Below are 22682 nucleotides of genomic sequence, written 5' to 3'. Positions count from 1 at the left end.
TCATTGATTCTATTCTCTCTGCCCTCTACTGCTTTCTGGAGTTCATCTATTTTGTTGCCCTGCTCTGATACTGTTTTAGCTTGTTCAGCTAGTTGCCTTCTTAGCTCAGCGATTTCAGCTTTCAGCTCTCTAATAACCATGAGATTATTAGAATTTTCTTCCATATTCTCATTTGTTGTTCCTGCATTTCTGATTACAATTTTTTCAAATTCTTTACTCACTCTTGTTATTATTTCCTTGGCTAATGTTTGGATGTTGAACTCGTTGTTTTGTGCTTCACCCTCTGGAGGACTTTTAGCTGGACTCTTGTCCTGGTTCGAGTCTCCAATATTTTTTCTTGTTGTTTTAACCATTTTATATAAGTTAACAGTTTTTTCAATCCCTGAGTTGGAGTTCAGTTGTGTAAAAGCCTCGAGAATGATGTCTTATGTTCTTGAATTAGTAAGATCAACACTTTAAAAATGACCTTCCAGCAACCAGGAAAATAGCAGTATTGACAGAACATCAGACTTATATACCTGAGGTTCCTAGTTTGATTCCTGATATCACAGTGATATAGCCAGTGTTGGTGAACCAAGACTAACTATTAACTAACTATTAACTATTAGATATTAGACCAGAAACCCCAATATCTGCCTCACCTTAGATGAAACCTAAAGAAAAAGTGTTGCATCAGATGAGTCAGGAAGAGAGGGATGAACACTGGATGACCTCGCTTGTAGGTGGGACTCAGGAAACGGGGTCAGAAAGAGAGAACATAGGGTGAGTCTTTTTTTTTTTAATATTTATTTATTTATTCCCTTTAATTGCCCTTTTTTATTGCTATAGCTATCATTGTTGCTGTTATTGATGTCATTGTTACTAGACAGGACAGAGAGAAATGGAGAGAGGAGGGTAAGACAGAGAGGGGGAGAAAAAGACACCTGCAGACCTGCTTCACCGCCTGTGGAGTGACTCCCCTACAGGTGGGGAGCCAGGGGCTCGAACCGAGATCCTTACACCGGTCCTTGCGCTTTGTGCCACATAGGCTGAATCTTAGACTGAGTACTGGAAGTGGTGTACTGCAGCAAAGCAAAGAACTCTGGGGAACAATCGGAAGAGAAGGCCTGAGGGGTGGGTTATTGGGGCCCTAGGTTGGTGGTAAGAAAATTTTATAGACATTCATCACATGTGTTTCAGTTCTGGTTTTTTTTTAATTTTTATTTATAAAAAGAAAACACTGACAAAACCATAGGATAAGAGGGCTACAACTCCACACAGTTCCCACCACCAGAACTCCATATCCCATCCTTTCCCCTGATAGCTTCCCTATTCTTTATCCCTCTGGGAGTATGAACCCAGGATCTTTATGGGGTGCAGAAAGTGGAAGGTCTGGCTTCTGTAATTTCTTCCCTGCTGAACATGGGTATTGACAGGTCGATCTGTACTCCCAGCCTGTCTCTCTCTTTCCCTAGTGAGGTGGAGCTCTGGGGAAGCAGGGTTCCAGGACATATTGGTGGGGTTGTCTGCTAGTCTGCCCAGGGAAGTCCATTTGGTGTCACGGTAGCATCTGGAACCTGGTGGCTGAAAGAAGACTTAATATATAAATCCAAACAAATTGTTGACTTATCATGAACCTAAAGGCTGGGATAGTGCAGATGAAGATTTGGGGGTCTCTATTTTGTAGATAGTTAGTAGGCCTATTTTAGGTATATTTCCAAAGGGCCCGTGACTATACTACTGTTTGTTTGGTTTCTTTTTTTATATATATATAGTGCACATATGGGCAAAATCATCCTGTAGTTGTCTTTCAGAGAAATACAGGTCATTTAGTAAGTCTTCAGTTATAGCAATAAGAATCCTTGAACACAAAAAAACTGAAGGCTAAAAGCCCTTGATTTTTGCCTACAGACAAACCTTTTTTTTTTTTTTTTTTTTTTTTTTTTGCTTTTTGCTTAATGTGGAACCAAGGAGTGGAAGGTAGCACAATCTTTATACAAAAGACTTTCATGCCTGAGGCTCCAGAGTCTCAGGATTAATCCCAGGTGTCATCATAAACCAGAGCTGAAAAGTGCTCCAATGAAAAGAAGAAGGAAGGGAAGGAGGGAACAATGAAAAAGGAAAAAAAGAAATAGGAGGGAATAAACTCAAGGCCTATTTCAAACAGGATACCCCTGGGATGTCTTATGTATCCTGTTTTTCTTTTATTTTCTTCTTTTTTAATATAATAAAAGATGGGAAAAGAGAAGAAAGAGACTATAGAGGGGGTAGGGTAGTAACACAGAGGGTTAAGAGCAGGTGGCAACAAAGCAAAAGGACCAGCTGAAGGATCCTAATTGGAGCCCCCAGCTCCTCACCTGAAGGAGAGTCGCTTCACAGGCCATGAAGCAGGTCTGCAGGTGTCTATCTTTCTCTCCCCCTCTCTGTTTTCCCCTCCTCTCTCCATTTCTTTCTGTCTTATCCAACATCAACAACATCAGTAACTACAACAATCAATTAAAAAAAACATGGGCAACAAAAGGGAATAAATAAATAACTATTTAAAAAAGAAAGAAAAGAAAGGGATGGGATACAGAGATCTGGTGGTGGGAATTGTGTGGAGCTGTACCTCTCTTGTCCTATGGTTTTGTTAATGTCTTCTTTTTTAAATAAATAAATAAATAAATAATAATAAAAGGGACTATAGAGATACGATAGCATTACTCCACCATGGAGCTCCCCAGATGCCTTCCATGGTATCACCAGGACTCCATATGCACGATAACACAAATGCTCTGCTAGATAAGCTGTCTCCCACTCTCTCCCCCAGGTTATCCCTAAAATAGTTTGTCCACTAGAGTATATACCTGAAAAGTTGTGGGTATTAAACAGTGAAATGTTTGGTACACACTACTCATTACACGTTAGAGGCTATTCTTGTCATCACTGTCTATATTATTATTGTTGTTATTTAAAATGAAGGCATCTAAAAACATGCTGCTTCAATGAAACTTTATTAATGGGTAATGTTAACCTTTAGAATCTATTACCCTTAGATGAAATTTTTCAGGTAATCTAGTTGTCACCTCTGAACTCCCAAGTCTTTAAAAAATTTTCTGTGCATGCAGAACTATTGTTAGGAGAAAAGGAAAGCAGGTCAAGATTGGGTACTGCTTTTAATCACTCCCTTCTTGAAACAGTATTTTCCTGTGCATTCTTCTTTCCCCTTAAACTGTTAACTTTCTCTTTTGTTTCTTTGAAAGTCTCCTATTTTTAGTCTAGCAATTAAATATCTCTTATTCAGAGTTCTCTCTCAGAGCAAACATTCACATTCTATTCTACATGAACAAAGTCAGCAACTCACAAAGCTTCATAAGCCAAATAAATAACTGTAACTCAGGACCACCAAGATAGCCCACTTGGATAGTGTACTTGCGTTGTCATGCACACTGGTTCAAGCCTGGTCCCCCCATATTACTTAATGAAGCTTTGGTGCTGTGGTTATCTTTCTGTCCCTCTCTCTGAAGCAGTTGGCCTGTAGCAAGGAAAGCCCAGTGACGACGGCAACAACAACAACAAAAACTGTGATTCTTATTTTTCCCTAAACCTCACTTAGCATTTTCAGTTATCTACTGGAAAATCTCTTCTTGATAAAGTATTTGGGAGGGGGGCGCGGTGTGGTGGCACACCTGGTTAAGCACATATGTTACAATACACAAGGACCTGGGTTCAAGCCACCAGTTCCCACCAGCAGGGAGAAAGCTTTGCAAGTGGTAAAGCAGTGTTGCAGATGTCTCTCTGTTTCTCTCCCTCTCTATCACCCCCTTCCCTCTCTATTTCTGGCTGTGTCTGTTCAATAAATAAATAAAGATAATTTTTTTAATTTTATTTATTCATTTTCCCTTTTTGTTGCCCTTGTTTTTTTTTTTATTGTTGTAATTATTGTTGTTGTCATTGATGTCTTCATTGTTGGATAGGACAGAGAGAAATGGAGAGAGGAGGGGAAGACAGAGGGGGAGAGAAAGATAGACACCTGCAGACCTGCTTCACCGCCTGTGAAGTGACTCCCCTGCAGGTGGGGAGCTGGGGCTCAAACAAAGATAATTTTTTTAAAGTATCTCTTGGTGTCTTCTCAGTCACCATGTCCAAATGATCAAACCTAAATTTATAATCTTAACCTGCTCTTTGTATATTTTAAGGAATGACATAATTTTTCACTTATGTCATTCAAACCAAAAATCCTTACAGTGTTTACTTTTACCCCTCTTTCTGCAACCATTTTTATCTTTCTTTTTTAAAAAAAAATATTTATTTATTTTCCCTTTTGTTTCCCTTGTTTTTTATTGTTGTTGTAGTTACTATTATTGTTATTGATGTCATTGTTATTGGATAGGACAGAGAGAAATGGAGAGAAGGGGAAGACAGAGGGGGAGAGAAAGATAGACACGTGCAAACCTGCTTCACCACCTGTGAAGCGACCCCCTGCAGGTGGGGAGCCCGGGGCTCGAACCAGGATCCTTAAGCCAGCCCTTGTGCTTTTCACTACATGCGCTTAACCCGCTGTGCTACCACCCAACTCCCCATTTTTATCTTTCTTTTTTTTAATTAATTTATTTATTTAAGAAAGGAGACATTAACAAGATCATAGGATGGGGGGGTACAACTCCACACAATTCCCACCACCCAATCTCCATATCCCATCCCCTCCCCAATAGCTTTTCCATTCTCTATCCCTCTGGGAGCATGGACCCAGGGTCGTTGTAGGATGCAGAAAGTGGGAGGTCTGGCTTCTGTAATTGCTTCCCCGCTGAACATGGACGTTGACTGGTTGGTCCATACTCCAGTCTGCCTCTCTCTTTCCCCAGTAGGGTGAGACTCTGGGGAAGTGGAGCTCCAGGACACATTGGTGGGGTCTTCAATCCAGGGAAGCCTGGCCGGCATCCTGATGGCATCTGGAACCTGGTGACTGAAAAGAGAGTTAACATACAAAGCCGAACAAATTGTTGAAGAATCATGGACCCAAAGCTTGGAATAGTGGAGTGAAGTGTTGGGGGGTACTCACTTCAAACTCTAGTGTACTGCTGCTTTCAGGTATATATTTGCCCTAGTTTATGGATACGTATGAACATATGCTCTATCTCCTGGAACCTGGTCTATATCTAGGTTTTGGGACTTTGTTAGTAAATTTGTTAGTAATTCCCAGGATGGAATTAGAGAATACTATGAAAAGAAAGGTCTCACCCGAGTGATAAAGCTGAAGGGTTGTTGTTCCACACCTGAAGTCTCTGGATACAGTCTGAAGTGAAGCATGCTGGGGGGTGGCACTCGTTGCGTTGATTAGGTTGCAATCTTTCTACAGTGTACAGCTAAATCTGCCATACTTGTTTACTGCCTTTCATGATTTAATTGCTCCTTAAAATCCCAACTCCAGGGTCTGGGTGATGACACAGCCCTTGAACACACACATTACCATGCACAAGGAACCAGGTTAAAGCCTCCATTAAGGAGTCGGGAGGTAGTGCAGTGGGTTAAGCGCAGGTGGCTCAAAGCACAAGGACCAGAGTAAGAATCCTGGTTCGAGCCCCTGGCTTCCCACCTGCAGGGCAGTTGCTGCATGAGCGGTGAAGTAGATCTGCAGGTATCTATCTTTCTCTCCCCCGCTTTGTCTTCCCCTCCTCTCTCCATTTCTCTCTGTCCTGTCCAACAATGATGACAACAATAGTAACTACAACAATAAAAAGAGACAACAAGGGCAACAAAAGGAAATAAATAAATAAATATTTTAAAAAAATAAAGCCTCCAGTCCCTCCTTTTAGGAGGGAAGCTTCCAAGTGGTAAAACAATGCTCCAGGTCTCTCTCTTTCTCCCTATCTCCTTCCTCCTCTCAATTTCTCTCTGTCTCTATCCAATAAATAAAATAAAATATTTTAATATTAAAATTAAAATTGCTTAGTTTTATTTCTGAATACCTTTTTTTTTTACCTCAGTCATTCCACTTTGAATTCAGTACTCAAAAGACATGAAACTCAATTTACAGTTTCCTCTTTCCTCAAATACTGTTCTCCCCACTTTTCCCCTGGGAAACTCTTATTTACACTTCATATCCTCCATGGGATTTTCTGTCACCTGTCATATCTGAATAAAATGTCCTACCAAAGTTTTCCTCTAGTGCCATGTAGTTTCCTCACTTGATTGCAAGTCACTTTATTTATAGCATAGTACTTTTCTCTCTTCTGCACTGCTTCCTTGACTCTTCCTTAAGTTCCTTGTAATATTTCATCTGTCTACCTTATTCAGTGGCACTATTTTCAGAATAGTATATTGACTGTCTCTCTAAAAATGGATTGAGGGGCTGGGGAGAGAACATAATAGGTATGCAATAAATTGAATAAACTTGGAAAATAATATGTTGGGGTTTCAATACAGCGACGTTAAGATGGTGATAGGTTAGTAGATAGAGAGATATTCACATCAAAGGCCAAAATCCACTTCCCACTCAGCTCTATACCTCCTAGTGAGGCCTTCCTCCCTACTGGGTTCTCAGCACTGCCATCCACCCATCCCACATAACTGTTTCTGCTGATGCCACTTACCCCACAAGGCTTTTGCCCCTGTTCCCCACTGCTACCCACCTGCCTTCATTGCACCTATCCACTTGGCCTGGCATTGCTAGCATTTCTACTGCATCTACTGTGGCCCAGCTACCTTTACTGTTGCCCACCCAGCCTGCCCCACCTATATTATAATCCTATGTTCACAACTTTACAATAGGGAAGGAAAAAACTAAGAGGGGAACAAAAACTATAAACTGCCTGACTAGTATGATGCAGTTGAAAGCAGTCATTACAGAACTCTGCCCCATGCAACCCTGGGAGTGAAAATACAGAAAAACTTACCACTGTTGCATACTGCCACAGCCTTTCTACCAAATTGTGATATATCTGAAACCTCAAACTTCTGGTTGGGCAGAACCTTGCTAAAGGCACTTGCAACTGTGAATCCATGGTCACTGCCCAAACCTATTCAAACAGAGACTATTGGTCCTGGTATATAAACAAGGGAAGGCAGAGGAAAATACCTACTATGATAGACCAAGACAACAGCTCAGGGAAAACCACAAATTTGTCAGAGCTCTATAGACCTCCTGATGAAGACTTCAAAGCTACAGTCCTAAGAAAACTCACTGAGTAGGCAGGATGTGTTCGAAGTTTTGAATGGAAAAAGGTTCCACCCAACAGCTAAAGGAATTCATTACCACAAACCCAGATCTATAAGAAATACTAAGAGGACAAATGTAAAATGAAAATCTAGGAGAATCTTACTGGGCGTAAACAAACAAAAGAAACAGGCAAAGCCAGGGTTGGGGAAAATAGCATAATGGTTATGCAGAAAGACTCATCCCTGAGGTGCTGAAGATCCCAAATTGAGTCCCCAGCACCACCATAAACCAAAGCTGAGCAGTGTTCTGCAGAAGGAAGGAAGGGAGTAAGGAAGAAAGGGTGGGAAGGAGAGAAACAAGAAAGGCCCAATGAAGACTATAGATCCAAACTCTACAACTGAAGTTAATAAAGAATCAGGTAGATTTAGGGGAAGGGAAGTGGGAGGAAATCCAGCGGATTTTGGTAGAGAGAAACACTAATGTTTTGTTGGGAATGGGATAACACTTTTTTGCCTCCTTTATTGCTGGGGCTCAGTGCCTGCACTAGGAATCCACTGCTCCTGGAGGCTATTTTTTTCCCTTTTGCCTTTGTTGTTCATAGCTGTTGTTGTCACTATCATTGTTGTTATTGCTGTCATTGTTGTTGGATAGGACAGAGAGAAACAGAGAGGAGGGGGTGAGAAAGATAGATACCTGCAGACCTCCTTCACGGCTTGTGAAGCGAATCCCCGCCCCCAAAGGTGGGGAGCCAGGGGGGTGGGAGGGGCAAAAAATACTTTAGGTACTAATCAGCAAACAAGATAGCAGAACACAGAATAAGATATAGAGGGGAAAAGAACAATAAATGTCAGCAAAAATACTGATCTTTTACCAATACTATTTATCTCAATGACCTCTTTTTTTTTTGTTTTGTTTTCACTCTAACTTGAAACACTTTATTCAACTTCATTGCTGATACCCAGTTTCAGTGTATGTTACCTCTTGCCTAGAGTATATTATCATACTTGTTGGTTAGTCTTATGCCCTTCAATCAATCCTTATTAGAAAAGCCTCCAGTTAATTGTCTTGCATCTTGCCACTTAGTAACAAGACTTTGTCTCTTTTTATTTATGGCCCACAGACGAGAGAATTATTCAAGAGTCCTTAAATAAGTATGCTAATTTCTTGAAGTTGTTTTTTTTTCCTACTTCACTCCTGCTGCAACCTAATGCATTGCCTTCTTGATTGACATTTTTGTGAATCAGATAGCAGCTGCTTATCATCACTTACTGAAACTCTCCTTATATAAAGACAATTACTGAACTACTTCCATAAATATTTATTGAGGTACTATTTATAAGCACTTTCCTATTCAACTGCCTTGTCTAACCTATGTACATCAGCTGTTTCTTTAATATAACCTCATGCAATTTGCTAAACTCTCAAATATTTTCTTTTTTGTTTGTTTGTTTTTTATTTATAAAAAGGAAACATTGACAAAACCATAGGATAAGAGGGGTATAGCTTCGCACAGATCTCACCATCAGACCTCTGTATACCATCCCCTCCACTGATAGCTTTCCTATTCTTTAACCCTCTGGGAGTAAGAACCCAAGATCATTGTGGGATGTAGAAGGTGGAAGGTCTGGCTTCTGTAATTGCTTCCCCGCTGAACATGAGCGTTGACAGGTCAATCCATACTCCCAGCCTGTCTCTCTCTTTCCCTAGTGGGGAAGGGCTCTGGGGAAGCGGAGCTCCAAGGCACATTGGTGAGGTTGTCTGTCCAGGGAAGTCTAGACGCATCCTGCTAGCATCTGGAACCTGGTGGCTAAAAAGAGAGTTAACATACAAAGCAAAACAAATTGTTGAACAATCATGAACCTAAAGGCTGGAATAGTGCAGTTGAAGTGTTGGGGGGGTCCTCCATTTTGTAGATAGCTAGTAGGCATATTTTAGTTATATTCCAAAGGGCCTGTAGCTATACTAGTGTTTTGGTTTTAGTTTTTTGTTTTTTGGTTTTTGCCTGAGCCTGAAATCCCATATGCAGGTAGATCCTAATTATTGTCTGGGGAGATGATATCATGGCTAGAAAAAGGACCAGAAAGCTGGATCAGGGAAGAGAGTAGCTCCCTAATATGAGAAAGGGGTATAAATATTGTTGACTGTAAACCCCATCGATTTGATGTGATCTGGGGCCCATATTCAGCTTAGGAGCCTGTGTGACCTCTACATCCCTCTAGATCTGAGCTCACATTCTGTGGTCATGAGTAGGAACATTCTATGCTGCCCCAGTATTGATCCATCTTCCTCAGGTGTAGCATAGAGTATGTTGTCCAGCCTCCCTTCAGAGGATGAACATTTTCTACCCACAAAGGGGTCTGTTTTGTTGTTCCTGATAGAGAGATGACTGGTAACAATGGGACAGAGGGATTTATTTGAGGTCTAGGGCCATCATGTCTGTTTGGGAATCTCAGGACTCCCCAAATAGGGCCCCAGCTAATGGGGTGGCCTGATAGTGACTAAAGAGTCATCATTAAAGTATGCCAGTCTCTTGCCCTTATTCAGCTTTTGCAGTCCTTGCTTTGCTAAGGTTAGCTTTGGAGTGAGTGAGAGAACTGTAATGGGAAGTAGGTGAGGAGGGTATCTAAGTCTAATTAGATACTATTTCATTAGGAATTTTATACTGACTTACTGCAGACTGTTGTGTACTTTTGCTTTCAGGTACATATTTTGCCCTAGTTTATAGATACGTGTGAACATATGCTCTATCTCATGGGACCTGGTCTATATCTAGGTTTTGGGATTTTGTTAGCAAGTGAATCTCCTGGAATGGAATTAGAGAATACCATGAAAGGAAAGGTCTCACCTGAGTGATGAGGGTGAAGGGTTGGCATTCCATGCCTGATGTCTCTGTACACAGTCTGAGGTGAAGCATGCTGAGATGGTACTTGTTGCATTGATTAGGTTGGAATCGGCAGATGCAATATCATTTGCACTGACTTGAGCGAAGCATGCAGGGAAGTGAGCCCCACCTCAGAGGTTCCAGGATTGGGAGAAACATAGGCTGTATAGAGGAAGTGGGAGATTCCTGTTGTCTTAGGGTTTAAGAAGACAATAGATAGTTATTGCAATAATCACATTGTTTGGCAATTGGGTTAACTTTGAAAAACCCTTTTGTTAGGATTTGCTGTTTCATACACACCCTCACCATATTTTATGTCCTTTGGCATTATTTGCGTATAGCTATATCACCAGTTGCTTTTGTTCTCCCTGGACTAAGAGCTCTCAAATATTTTCATTTTGAAATCTAGCACATCCATAAAGCAGCATTTACCTACAGTTTAAATTCAGTCTCACTTGTCCTATTTATTTTATATAAGTAAATGTTACTTGTTTATTACTTTCAGGTAATCTCTTTACCTTCTTCGTTGTTGTATCTGCTGTAGCTGAATATCAATGCAATAAGTTAAAACAGCAAAGACTAGGAAATGCCATACCTCGTTCTTCTTCAGAAACACCAACTTAACAACAATATATAGACTGCAATACCTTCGTCAATATTCCAGAAACCAGTTAAGAATTACTAATATCCCCAGATAAGTATAAAACCAAGAATAAGTCTCAAATAACCACAGTCTTTTTGCTTTAATATCCCGTCCTCCAAACCAACACAGCTTTCCATAATCAGAAAAGTACATCTGGATTGAAGCATCTTCCCAAAGGAAGAGAAAGAAGAGTAGTGTGTATACCCAACTTTTTAGAAGACTTCCCAAAAAATTGGTTTCTGCCTCACCTGACTTGGAGCAGTGATAAAACTGGCAGCTTGGGTGACTCTAGAAGCAAAGGAGAGCCAGGAGCTTATGGTGGCACTTGAAAACCTGAAATGGGTAAAAGGCATCAGATCACAATTTCCCCGCTGGGAGTTAGGTAGAATGAGGCATGTATCCAAGCAATCCAGTTTTTCAGCAGGTTCACAAAAGAGTTGTTTCTGCTCACCTGGCTTTAGATGGTCATCAGAGAGACTGACATATTACAAATAGACAGCAGAGGGAGCAAGAGTCCCAGAAAACAATTTCCTAATTAGGAATTTACAAGCATGGCCCAAAAGCACTAACCTCCCCCCCGCAAAAAAAAAAAGGAAAGAAAGAAAGAAAAAGTTGGACAGACCCTTCTCCCTCCCAGAATCTCTATGGAGATAACTGATGGAAGTACTCCCCTGTACAAAGTCCATAAAGACAGAGACGTGACTATTGTTTTTCTTTTTTTTAACTTTTTATTATCTTTATTTATTTATTGCATAGAGACAGCTAGAGAAAGAGAGGGAAGGAGGTGATAAAGAGGGAGAGAATTAGAGACACCTGCAACATTGCTTCACCACTTGCAAAGCCTTCTCCCTGCAGGTGGGGGGGAAGGCTCAAATAAGAGTCCTTATGCATTGTAAAATGTGCGCTCAACCAGGTGTACCACCACCAGACCCCATGACTGTTATTTTTCAAATGCATAAGACTTGGCTAAAAAAAAAATTACAAGGTACAGGCAGTGAAATATACAAAATTAATCTCTAGGATCCAACCCCAAAGAAACAGACAGCTACACATTTCCTGGCAAAGAATTTAAAATAAGTCTTAAAGTGAAATGCTATACAAAATAAGACATTTTGGGCACAGACAGCTATGCAGAGTAAGGTAAGTAATGTCTATGCAAAGTTAAAATAACAGTGAGATAAAAAGCTTTTTTGAAAAAGCTTTTTAAAAATCTGGAAATGGAGAAAGCAAGAACTGAATTGAAAAAGTCAGTAATATCATAGTGACCAACTTGAATGAGCAGAAGAGAGAACTCAAAGATAGATCATTTGAAGCTCTGAAATCAGGAGTATGTATGAAAAAAATGAAAGCAAGTAAAGATAGTCTAAGAGGCTTATAAGAAAATATCAATAGAGTTGTTCATGCTTCATGGTTGTTCTAGAAGGATAAGAGAGCAAAGGATACAGAAAACTTTCTTTGAAGAGATAGTAGTAGAAAACTTCTCAAATGTGGAGGGAAAAAATGGACATTGAAATTCAAGCTTGAAATATCCTACTGGGATAAATCCAAAAAAGTCTGCACCAATATACATGGCAGTCAAACTGTCAATAGTCAAAAACAAATAGAAAACTGTGAAAGCAATAAGAGAAAAGTTACTTTATAAGGGATACATATAAGATTACCAGTGGCTTTCTCAGAAGAAAATTTATAGATCAGAAACAAGTGAGATGATATATATAATGTGCTAAATGAGAAAAAAGACAGCCAATACTACTATGTCTAGTGAACTATTTCTTTAAAAATGAAAGAGAAATAAGCACATTAGCAGATAAACTAAAGCTGAGTTTATCACCACTAGAGATCAATGTTTCAAGAAATTTAGGGGGAAAAAGTCAACTAACTGATCAACAATTCAGAAACTTATTAAAATAAAATGCTCACCAGTAAAGACATAGCCAAATACAGATTTTTCTAATATCATAATGGTGGTATATATAGCCCTTTTAATTCTTATATATAATTTTAAAGACAAAAGCATAAAAATAAATATAAAGGTGTGCTCATGCATTAAGTATGAGTGGAGCAATATAGGAGTAGAGATTTTAGATATTACTGATGTTTACTATAAGTTTAAAATAGATTATTTTAACTATGTTTGATTTATGCTATACAGTAGCCATTAAATAAACCTACAGAAGATACACAAAAAGGACAAGAAATAAATCAAAGAAAGTCAATACAAAGAAAATGAAATACTAAAGGTAGCAAAAAGCAGAAATGAGCAATAAAGATAGAAAGCAATTAACAAAATGGTAGTAGTAAGTCATTGCCTATAGGTATAAAATGCCTATCAGAGGAGAAGTACCACTTTGTGCTTTATAATATTTATTTATCTATTTATTTATATATCATGATGGTGGGAAAGGAGGACCATAGCATTGCTCACTTCTGGTCAGGGACTGAACCTGTGGTCTCTGGGACTTCCAGCAGGCAAGTTGATATTTTAACAGAATAAGCTATCTCCCTACCCCAAAAGTGCCACTTTGTTTACCCAAGCTCTCTACCTGCTGAAGAAAACTTCAGAAGCAGTAAAGTAGTGCTACAGGCATCTCTCTTTATCTTTCCTTATCCTTTTCAATTTCTCTCTCCATATATATATACATTTAATTAATTAAAATTAAAATAAAGTCTTTGCTCTTCATGAGTACCTCAAGTATTTACTCAGTACCTATTAAAATCTAATTTAAACATCTAAAAGCAGCACAGTGTACAATGATTATTAAGATGTAGTTTCTTCCCCTATCCCACTAGGGAAACATAGAAACAGGCTGGGGATATGGATCATTCTGCCAACGTCCATGCTCAACAGAAGCAATTACAGAGGCCAGTCCTTCCACCTTCTGCACCCCATAAAGAATTTTGGCCTATACTCCCAAAAGGATAAAGAATAGAGAACCTTTCAATGGAGGGGGTATTAAACTCTGGTGGTAGGAACTATATGAAATTGTACCTCTCTTATCCTACAATCTTGCTAATTATATTCACTAAGAGAAAAGTAAAAGTTTACAATCAACTCACATAGATTAGGCAAATATTTATTTATTTATTTATTTCCAGATCACTGGTCAGTTCTGACTTATGGTGGTATGGGAATTGAACCTGAGACTTTGAAGCCTCAGGCATGAGAATCTCTTTGCATAACCATTATGCCCTAGTAAGAAAATATTTAAACGCCTACAACTTATGACAGAGGTAGCTAGCTTAAGAAAAAAAAATGTAGACAAGGGTAAAGAATTTTCATTGCCACTAATTGTCCACATTGAAATTTCCAATAGGAGAGAGAAGGAACTATCAATCTTTATAGTTAGAAAACTGCCTGCTCTTATTTTCGTATTTCTTTACAAGACTTTCCTCTTTGGTGAACTGTAATATCCATCAGGGTATATCTGACTCTCTGGATCTCAAGTTCCTAACAGGCTGATTCACAATTTTTTAATTGTATTTTTATTGGGGAGATTAATAGTTAGAGTAAATATAGCTTTTGATACATGTGTAAAATTTCTCAATTTTCTGCAAAACACTTTCAACCCCAGCCTAGGTCATCTTCCACTATCATGTACTAGGACCTAAATCAAGTCTCCCCCACCACTCCTATAGTCCTTTACTTCAATGCAATACATCAAACTCACTCTGAGTTATACTTTGTGTTTCCCCTTGCTGTTCTTATTTCTTAACTTCTCCATAGGTAAAATTAAAATATTTTTGAGAACGTGCCATTAATAGTAAAACTTACATTGCTAAGCATATTCAACAGACTGTGTATAATTAAAATTAACATTTTTCTCCTCAAAATCTAAACAATTTGAAAGACAACTTTTGTAAGCAATTTCACCAGGAATAAAATGAGACATATCAAAACACAAATCAGGTCTTGAATCTATAATCCTGAATAAAAAGCATGAACTATCTCTCATTCTCTCCAATCACAATGACTGTGAAAACATGTGGAGTATATATTTACCTGCCAACGCCCATATTCAGCAGAGAAGCAATTACAGAAGCCAGACCTTCCACCTTCTGCACCCCACAATGATCCTGGAGCCATACTTCCAGAGAGATAAAGAATATGGAAGCTACCAAGGGGGGAGATTGGATATGGAGTTCTGGGGGTGGGCATTGTGTGGAAATGTACCCCTCTTAACCTATAATCTTGTCAATATTTCTGTTTTATAAGTAAAAAAAAAGAAAGAAAATGTTTTTCCTCTCACCCATTCTATCCACCTTCCCTCTCAGTTTCTCTCTGTATCAAAAAGAAAGAAAGGAAAGGAATAGGGAGCTGTTAAAGGAGAAAGAAAGAAAAGGAGTGACCAGGAACAATGCGTTAATCATATAGGCCCAATGACGACCATGGTGGCGATTGTTTTTCAGTTGTTAACATGTCTATATCTATTTTCCATTTTTACTTGTGATTCAGAGAGGATTATAATATTTTTAAATTATAATGTATAGTTCCACATCACACCCACCACCAAATTTATGTATCCTCACCCTCTTGCCTCCCGTAGTTCTCACAAGTCTTAGAAACAGTGCACTTGCTTTTGTATTGTTTTTGCAAGTTCATGTGTATCAGTTCTCTAGATTCCATGAGTGGAAACTTCTGGTAGCTGTCTCATCTCTATTTATTTACTAAACAAAATCACATCCACTTCCATTTTGTCTCAAAGGGCACAATGTCATCTTTTTTAATTGCAGACTATTATCCCATGAAATATATATCCCATACCTTCTTATATAGTCATCTGCTGATGGGCATTTAGGCTACTTCCACTCTTTGGATATTGTGAATAATGCAGCTATGAACATAGGTATATATTTAAATTAGTGTCCTTTAAATTAGTGTTTGAATACCCTTTGGATAAATGCCCAAAAGTGGTATTCCTGGATCATAAGATAATTCCATTTTTGTTTGTTTATAGATTGACTCTCCAAATAGTCTTCCAAAGGGGCTATACCTGTTTACATTCCCATAAGTAGTGTAGCAGAGTTCCTTTTTCTCCATAACCTGTCCAACACCCATCATATTATGTGTTTGTTGATGAAGGCCATTCTCACAGTTATGAGATGGAATCTCAGTGTAGTTTTATTTTGCATTTCTCTATATATATTTCTCTAATAAGTGAAGTGGAGCATATTCCCTATGTATCTGTGAGCCATGTGTATCTCTGCTTTAGAAACCCATACACTTTGTTGGCCCTCTTTTTTATTGGTTTATTTTTGCTTCTTTAGTAGATCTGTACCAATTCTGTATAGATGTTTGCTAATTAGCCACTTGTCCAATGTATGGTGTGCAAATACCTTCTGTTTACTGGGTTGCATGGTTATCCTTGTGTAGTTTGCTCTTAATATGTAGGAGCTCTTTAGTTTCATGTAGTCCCATCAATTACTCTTGTTTTCATTTCCCATGCTCAGGGAGTTGAGCCTCCAAATACATTTAAATTTGAAGATCCTGTGATGTCTCACCAGTGTTTTCTGTAAATTTTAGTTTCTGGTCTAAATCCAGATCTTTAATTTATTTTTATTTGACTTTGGTGTATGGTGTTAGGTAGTGATCTAGTTTAGCTTTTCTACAGCTGTCCAGTTTTCCTACCACCTTCTTTACTGTCATTGAAAAAAATTTTGGGCCTATTTGTCATATATTATTAGGTGATTCTATATGTGTGGGCTTATCTCTGGGCTCTTGATTCTGCTCCATTGATACAAGTGTCCATCTTTACTCCAGTATCATGCTGTTTTAATTATTCTTGTTTTGTAATATAAACTGAAGTTGGGGAGCATGATACCTCCATATTTTTCCTTTTTTTTCCTTCAACATGAATTTTTTTATTTTTATTTTTTTTATTTATAAAAAGGAAACACTGACAAAACCATAGGATAAGAGGGGCACAACTCCACACAGTTCCCAACACCGGTACTCCGTATCCCATCCCCCTCCCTGGATAGCTTTCCTATTCTTTATCCCTCTGGAAGTATGGGCCCAGGATCATTATGGAGTGCAGAAGGTGGAAGGTCTGTCTTCTGTAATTGCTTCCCTACTGAACATGGGTGTTGACAGGTCGATCCATACTCCCAGCCTGTCTCTCTCATTCCCTAGTGAGGTGGGGCTCTGGGGAAGCGAAGCTCCAGGACACATTGGTGGGGTTAAATGATTTAGCTATTCATGGTCTTTTGTAGTTCCACACAAACCTTTGAACAAGTTATTTGATTTGTTTGTAAAATGCCATAGGGATGTTGTTAGGGATTCCATTTGAATTGTGGACTGCCTATGATAGAATGTTCATTTTGACAATTTCTTTTTTTTTAAATATACTTCTTTTTAAAAATATTATCTTTTGTTACCCTTGTTTTATTGTTGTAGTTATTATTGTTGTCATCGTTGGATAAGACAGAGAGAAAAGGAGAGAGGAGAGGAAGACAGAGAGAGGGGAAAGAAAGACACACATCTGCAGCCCTGCTTCACCACCTGTGAAGTGACTCCCCTGCAGGTGGGGAGCCCATGGCTCGAACCTGAATCCTTCAGTGGGTCCTTGCATTATGTGCCACCTGCACTTAACCCGATGCGCTACTGCCAATTCTCAGCAATTTTTTTTTTTTTTCCAATCCAGGAACAAGGAATGTTCTTACACTTCTGTATGTCCTCTTTCTCTTAACAATGCCCTGTACTTTTCCCTGGAAAGGTCCTTCACCACATTCAAATCCTTTGTGAGATTCACCCCAAGGCATTTTATCATTTGGGGTTCTGTTGTAAGTGAGATTGAATCATTTATTTCCCTTTCTTCTGATTCTTTGTTTATATATAGAAATTTTGGGAGTTGGGCAGTGGCACAGTGAGTTAAGTGCACATGGTGCCAAGCACAAGGACCGGCATAAGGATCCCAGTTCGAGCACCTGGCTCCCCAACTAAAGGGGTTGCTTCACAAGCGGTGAAGCAGGTCTGCAGGTGTCTTTCTCTCCCCCTCTCTGTCTTCCCCTCCTCTCTCCATTTCTCTCTGTCCTATCCAACAACAACAACATCAATAACCACAACAATGTTAAACAAGGGCAACAAAAGGGAAAATAAATAAATATTAAAAATGTTAAAAAAAATTCTACAGATTTGTAAGTATTGATTTTGTATCCTGCTATTTTACTGAATTTATTATTCCCAGTAGTTTTTTTTTTTTAGAGGGAAGTTTTTTGGGTTCTCTGAATATATTATCATGTCATCAGCAAATAGTGACAGATTGATGTATTCCTTTCCAATCTGTATACCTTTGATATTTCTTTCTTGTCTTATTTCAGTGGCAAGGACCTCAAGGATTATATTGAATAATAGTGGAGTTAGTGGATATCCTTTTTTGGTTCCCAATTTTAAGGAGAAAGCTTTCAGCTTTTTCCCATTGAGAATGATGTTTGTCATAAATTGTCTTTTTTATGTTGAAGAATTGTCCTATTCTGATTTGGGGTTGTCTTTATCATCAGTGGATATTAGATCTTAGCATACCTTTTTCAGCATCAATTTATATGACCATTTGATTTTAATCTTTCTTTTTGATGACATGGTGAATTATACTGATTGGCTTGAAACTGTTGAACCACCCATTTCCCAGGAATGAATCCTTGGTCTTGGTAAATTATTCACTTGATATTTTATTGGCTTTGATTGTTGGCTTTTTTATTTATTCTTTTTTTTTTAACCAGAGTACTGCTCAGTTCTGGTTTATGGCAGTGAAGGGGATTGAATTTGGGACTTCTGAGCCTCAGGCATGAGAATCTCTTTGCATAACCATTATGCTATCTATCCCAACCCTGTGGCATTTCTTTAAAAAGCTTTTACATTTTTATAATTTATGATTGCCCTTGGGGAGAAATGTCATATATAATCATCTTTTGCTGAATGAGGACCTAGGTTGGTGGTAGAGTAGTATGCAGTCACCTGTTGTGGAAAGATGAGAAATTATACCAATGTGATGGATGTGAGGCCGATCTGGCTGCAACATATGTTACCCCATTGACTGCCAGGGTTGATTCAGCTGATCTGGCTGGCTAGGCGGGTGTGTCCCCTTCCTCCCTCACTGCTCTATGTCCCTCCCGAAGCTGCACGCTCAGTCAAAGAGGATGAATAGAGACGGACAGATCTTCAGTCAAGGGTATACGAGTAGCTGCACTCCCCTACTAGAACCTCCAAACAAGCGCTCAAGGCCCCACCAATATGACAATAGCTGTCTATAAATTATTATTACCATAATATAAAAACAAATTTTAAAATATATAAGTGGCATGGGAGACAGCATAATAGTTATGCCAAATCACTTTAAAGCCTGGAACTCAGAAATCGCAGGTTCAGCCTCCATAAACCAGAGCTGTGCAGTGCTCTGCTAAAAATAATAGTAATAATATAGTACTTATGACAATGTCAAAGAAATATCTTTAAGTCATTCTGAGAATATCTGTGAAGCAGCTATTGGAATTGGAAAACACACTTTAGTAAACTGCACTGATCAGGAGTTCATAGATTACTGGGAGATATCTATCTATCTATCTATATATATATATATATATACATATATATATATATTCATGATAAACTGAATTAAAAGATGTGACCTTAATTGGTCTTATATAGCAAAAGTCCAGAAGCACAGTCCACAACTTATACAGCAGCTTAACAATGTCATGAGAGGCTCAAATTATTTTTTTCTTGTCCTGATTTCATGCTTTTAAATGTGGTTTTATGGTTGAAAAAAATGGATGTTACACCTCTTGTATATAGAAAGCAGCAGAAGAGCAAAAGATTTCTTCCCTTAAAGTCATTTTATTTTCATTTTATCTGTAATAAGGATCCTGCCCCCTAGGAATTCCTTCTTTTTAAAAAATATTTATTTATTTTCCCTTTTTGTTGCCTTTGTTGATTTTTATGGTTGTTGTAGTTGTTATTGATGTCGTTGTTGTTAGATAGGACAGAGAGAAATGGAGAGAGAAGGAGAAGACAGAAGGGGGAGAGAAAGATAGACACCTGCAGACCTGCTTCACTGCTTGTGAAGGGATCCCCTCTCCCCCCCCCCACCCCCACTCCACCCCCCACCCTCCGCATGTGGGTTGCTGGTGGCTTGAACCGGGAGCCTTACGCTGGTCCTTGCACTTCGCGCCACATGCGCTTAACCCACTGCACTATCGACCAACTCCCAGAATTTCTTCTATCTTACTGGTCAGAACTGTATCTTACAAAGTTATTGGAAAATAAGGGAGTTGTGGATAGCAGTTAGGACAGTCTAGCAATAGTGTTTTCAGTTATTTCTCTCTCTTTTTACCCTTTTGGGCTGCAGATTTTTAATATTCCATGAAAATGCCAAGTTATTTATGCATAAGGATATTGTGTTAATTTTAACCATTACATTATTCAGTGATTAAATTTTTATTGCCTAGTATTTTCTAGTTATTATTGTAGATATTGGAGGTAATGATGGTGGAACCAAAAAAAAAGACAAAGTTGCTGGTGTCTTGGAGATTATGTTCTACAGTGTGTGTGTGTATGTGTGTGTGTGTGTGCGTGTGTGTGTGTGTATGTGTGTGTCCACAGAGGAAAACGAAATAGGGAAATGAGAATAGGGAGTGATAATAGGTAATACTCTACATAGGATGTTTAATATCGGTCTGGCTGAAGAGGTAATGTTTTTGTGAATACCTGACAGAAATGAGAGTCACAGTGTCAATAGGAAAAAATAAGCAGATGAAACAACTAAAAATACTCTGAAAAGCAGTAGATTTATCATACTTAAAAACAGAACCAATATGACTAGAGCACAGTGAGAAGGGTGGAAATTATTTAAGTTGAGAGCAGTGGGACCCCAAATATGTTTGGCTTTGTGGGCCATTGCAGATTTTCCTTTGTGATCTGGAGAAGCATTGGAGGTTTGTGAGCAGAAGATGACACAATTCAACTTAAAATTTAAAAGACCACTATTACCACTGTGGGGGAATAAGTTGTAGTAAAATAGGGTAAGGGTGGGAAGACCAGCTTGGTCTTAACACAAGAGTAAGCACTCAAAAAGATAAACTGGTACTATAAAAAAATTTCACCAAGTTTTAACATATGCTATGATATTGCTAACCTGGTTTAGTGTTCTACCAAAGTAGTCAATACTTTAGAAGTGGGAGAAAATTTTTCATCTTGAAAGTAATTTTTGTTTAGGTATATATGAAATTGACAATTATTTTTATTTATAACTCCTGCTTTTTTATTATTTAACATTGATTTACAAAATTATAACACAACAGGGGTATAACTCCACACCTTTCCCACCACCAGAGTTCTGTGTTCCCATTCCCTCCACTGGAAACTGCATTAGTTCTCCCAAGATCACTGATGTGGCTTGACTTATTTCTGTAGCTATCTATATTTATATATATTTGCCCATTTTGTACAATTAGTTGAGTAGATAGTGATTGAGGGAAGTGAAGTAGAAGTTAGGAGAGGAGGGTATCTAAGCCTAAGTAATAAACAATATGATTCCTGCTTTTAAATCCATGTTCCCATATCATATTCTTTTTGTCACCTTTGTTTATTTATGAGAAAGAACCAGAACATAACTCTGGCACAAGTGATGCCAGAATGGAAACTCATCCTTGGGGGTCCATCATGCCATCTCCTAGGATGCCAGTATCATAATCTTTGCGTAACCACTCTTCTATCTACCCCCACCCCCAGTATCATATTCTTTTATTTTTAAATATTTATTTATCCCTTTTGTTGCCCTTGTTGTTTTATTGTTGTAGTTATTGTTGTTGTTGATGTCGTTGTTGGATAGGACAGAGAGAAATGGAAAGAGGAGGGGAAGACAGGGAGCGGGAGAGAAAGGCACTTGTAGACCTGCTTCACCGCTTGTGAATCGACTCCCTGCAGGTGGGGAGCTGGGTGCTCGAACTGGGATCCTTATGCCAGTCCTTGCACTTTGCGCCACCTGCGCTTAACCCACTGTCCTACCGTCCAACTCCCTCCCAGTATCATACTCTTAGTTGATTATCTTCTTTAGGTCACAGTGCTGTTGATATCACCAAGGTGGCTAGAAGACACCGCATGTCTCCTTTTCCCCTAACATCTATGGACAAAGCCTTTATCACAGTCCTGGAGATGACGCCGGTGCTTGGGACAGAAATCATCAACTACAGAGGTACATATTTTCCTGTTGCCTTTTCTTTTCATTTTTTTTCCAAGTAAGATTCATATGGCATTAATATCAATTCTCCTGAAAGGGAAGGGTTATTAATAGTTTCATATAAGTATTTTTATCATTCCATTTATTTATTAGAAATGAATGATTTGCAAGTCATTTTTTGTCACATGGGTACAATTTCTTATCTTTCATTGATAGGTCTGCTAAGTGAGATAAGCTGGAATAAGATAATGATTACCATATGATCTCTTTTGCTTCTTATGTCTAATCAATTTAAAGTCAGTCTTAGTGACTTGTGAGAACTATAGTGATTATCTTTGTGAACTGGGAGGGTGGGGATACAGAATTTTGGTGGTGGGTATGGTGTTGAACTATACATTGTAATCTTACAGCCTTGTAACATATTATTAATAATAAATAAAAAATTTTAACAATAAGCCTTAATGATATACAGAGTAAAATATCCATAAAGCTTCCTTTAAAAAGTGTGTCTGCTGGAGGTGGGGGGCAGTGGGCAACTGCATTTCTGCTTTCCATCTAAAGAGAAGTCTATCCTCACTGAGGAAAAAAAAGTTAACTGTGAATCTGATGTCATTTTGGTCAGAGAAAAGGAGATAACTAATGTGTCTTGTAATTTTGTTTTCCTTTGTAGAATGCATGCTTTAAGATTTAAAATGTAAAAACTGCATGAATATATCCATGACAGTTGTCACATAGGTATAGTTTCTTATCTCCCTGTTTTAGGTGTTTGCACCATTCCAGTGATCAAATGCAGTCTTCCTTCCCCATTGTGCACTCCCCCTCCCTACCACCCCCACAGCCACTCTTGTCTTCTCAACTGTCTCTTTCTTT

The 22682-nt window shown here is 38.6% G+C and overlaps 1 protein-coding gene across 11 annotated transcripts in view; it reads left to right on the top strand.

The window, feature by feature from the left end:
* GPHN (gephyrin) overlaps positions 1-22682 on the top strand; it is a 411021-nt gene that overhangs the window by 281855 nt on the left and 106484 nt on the right. For all 11 annotated transcript variants that reach the window (XM_007525822.2, XM_060174807.1, XM_060174805.1 and 8 more), the window contains one exon: positions 21690-21827. In XM_007525822.2, coding sequence (XP_007525884.1) covers positions 21690-21827 — 138 coding nt within the window. The remainder of the gene's footprint in view (positions 1-21689; positions 21828-22682) is intronic.

The sequence above is a fragment of the Erinaceus europaeus genome, chromosome 16, assembly GCF_950295315.1.
Source record: "Erinaceus europaeus chromosome 16, mEriEur2.1, whole genome shotgun sequence".
NCBI lineage: Eukaryota > Metazoa > Chordata > Mammalia > Eulipotyphla > Erinaceidae > Erinaceus > Erinaceus europaeus.
This window is presented reverse-complemented; position numbering and strand designations above follow the sequence as displayed.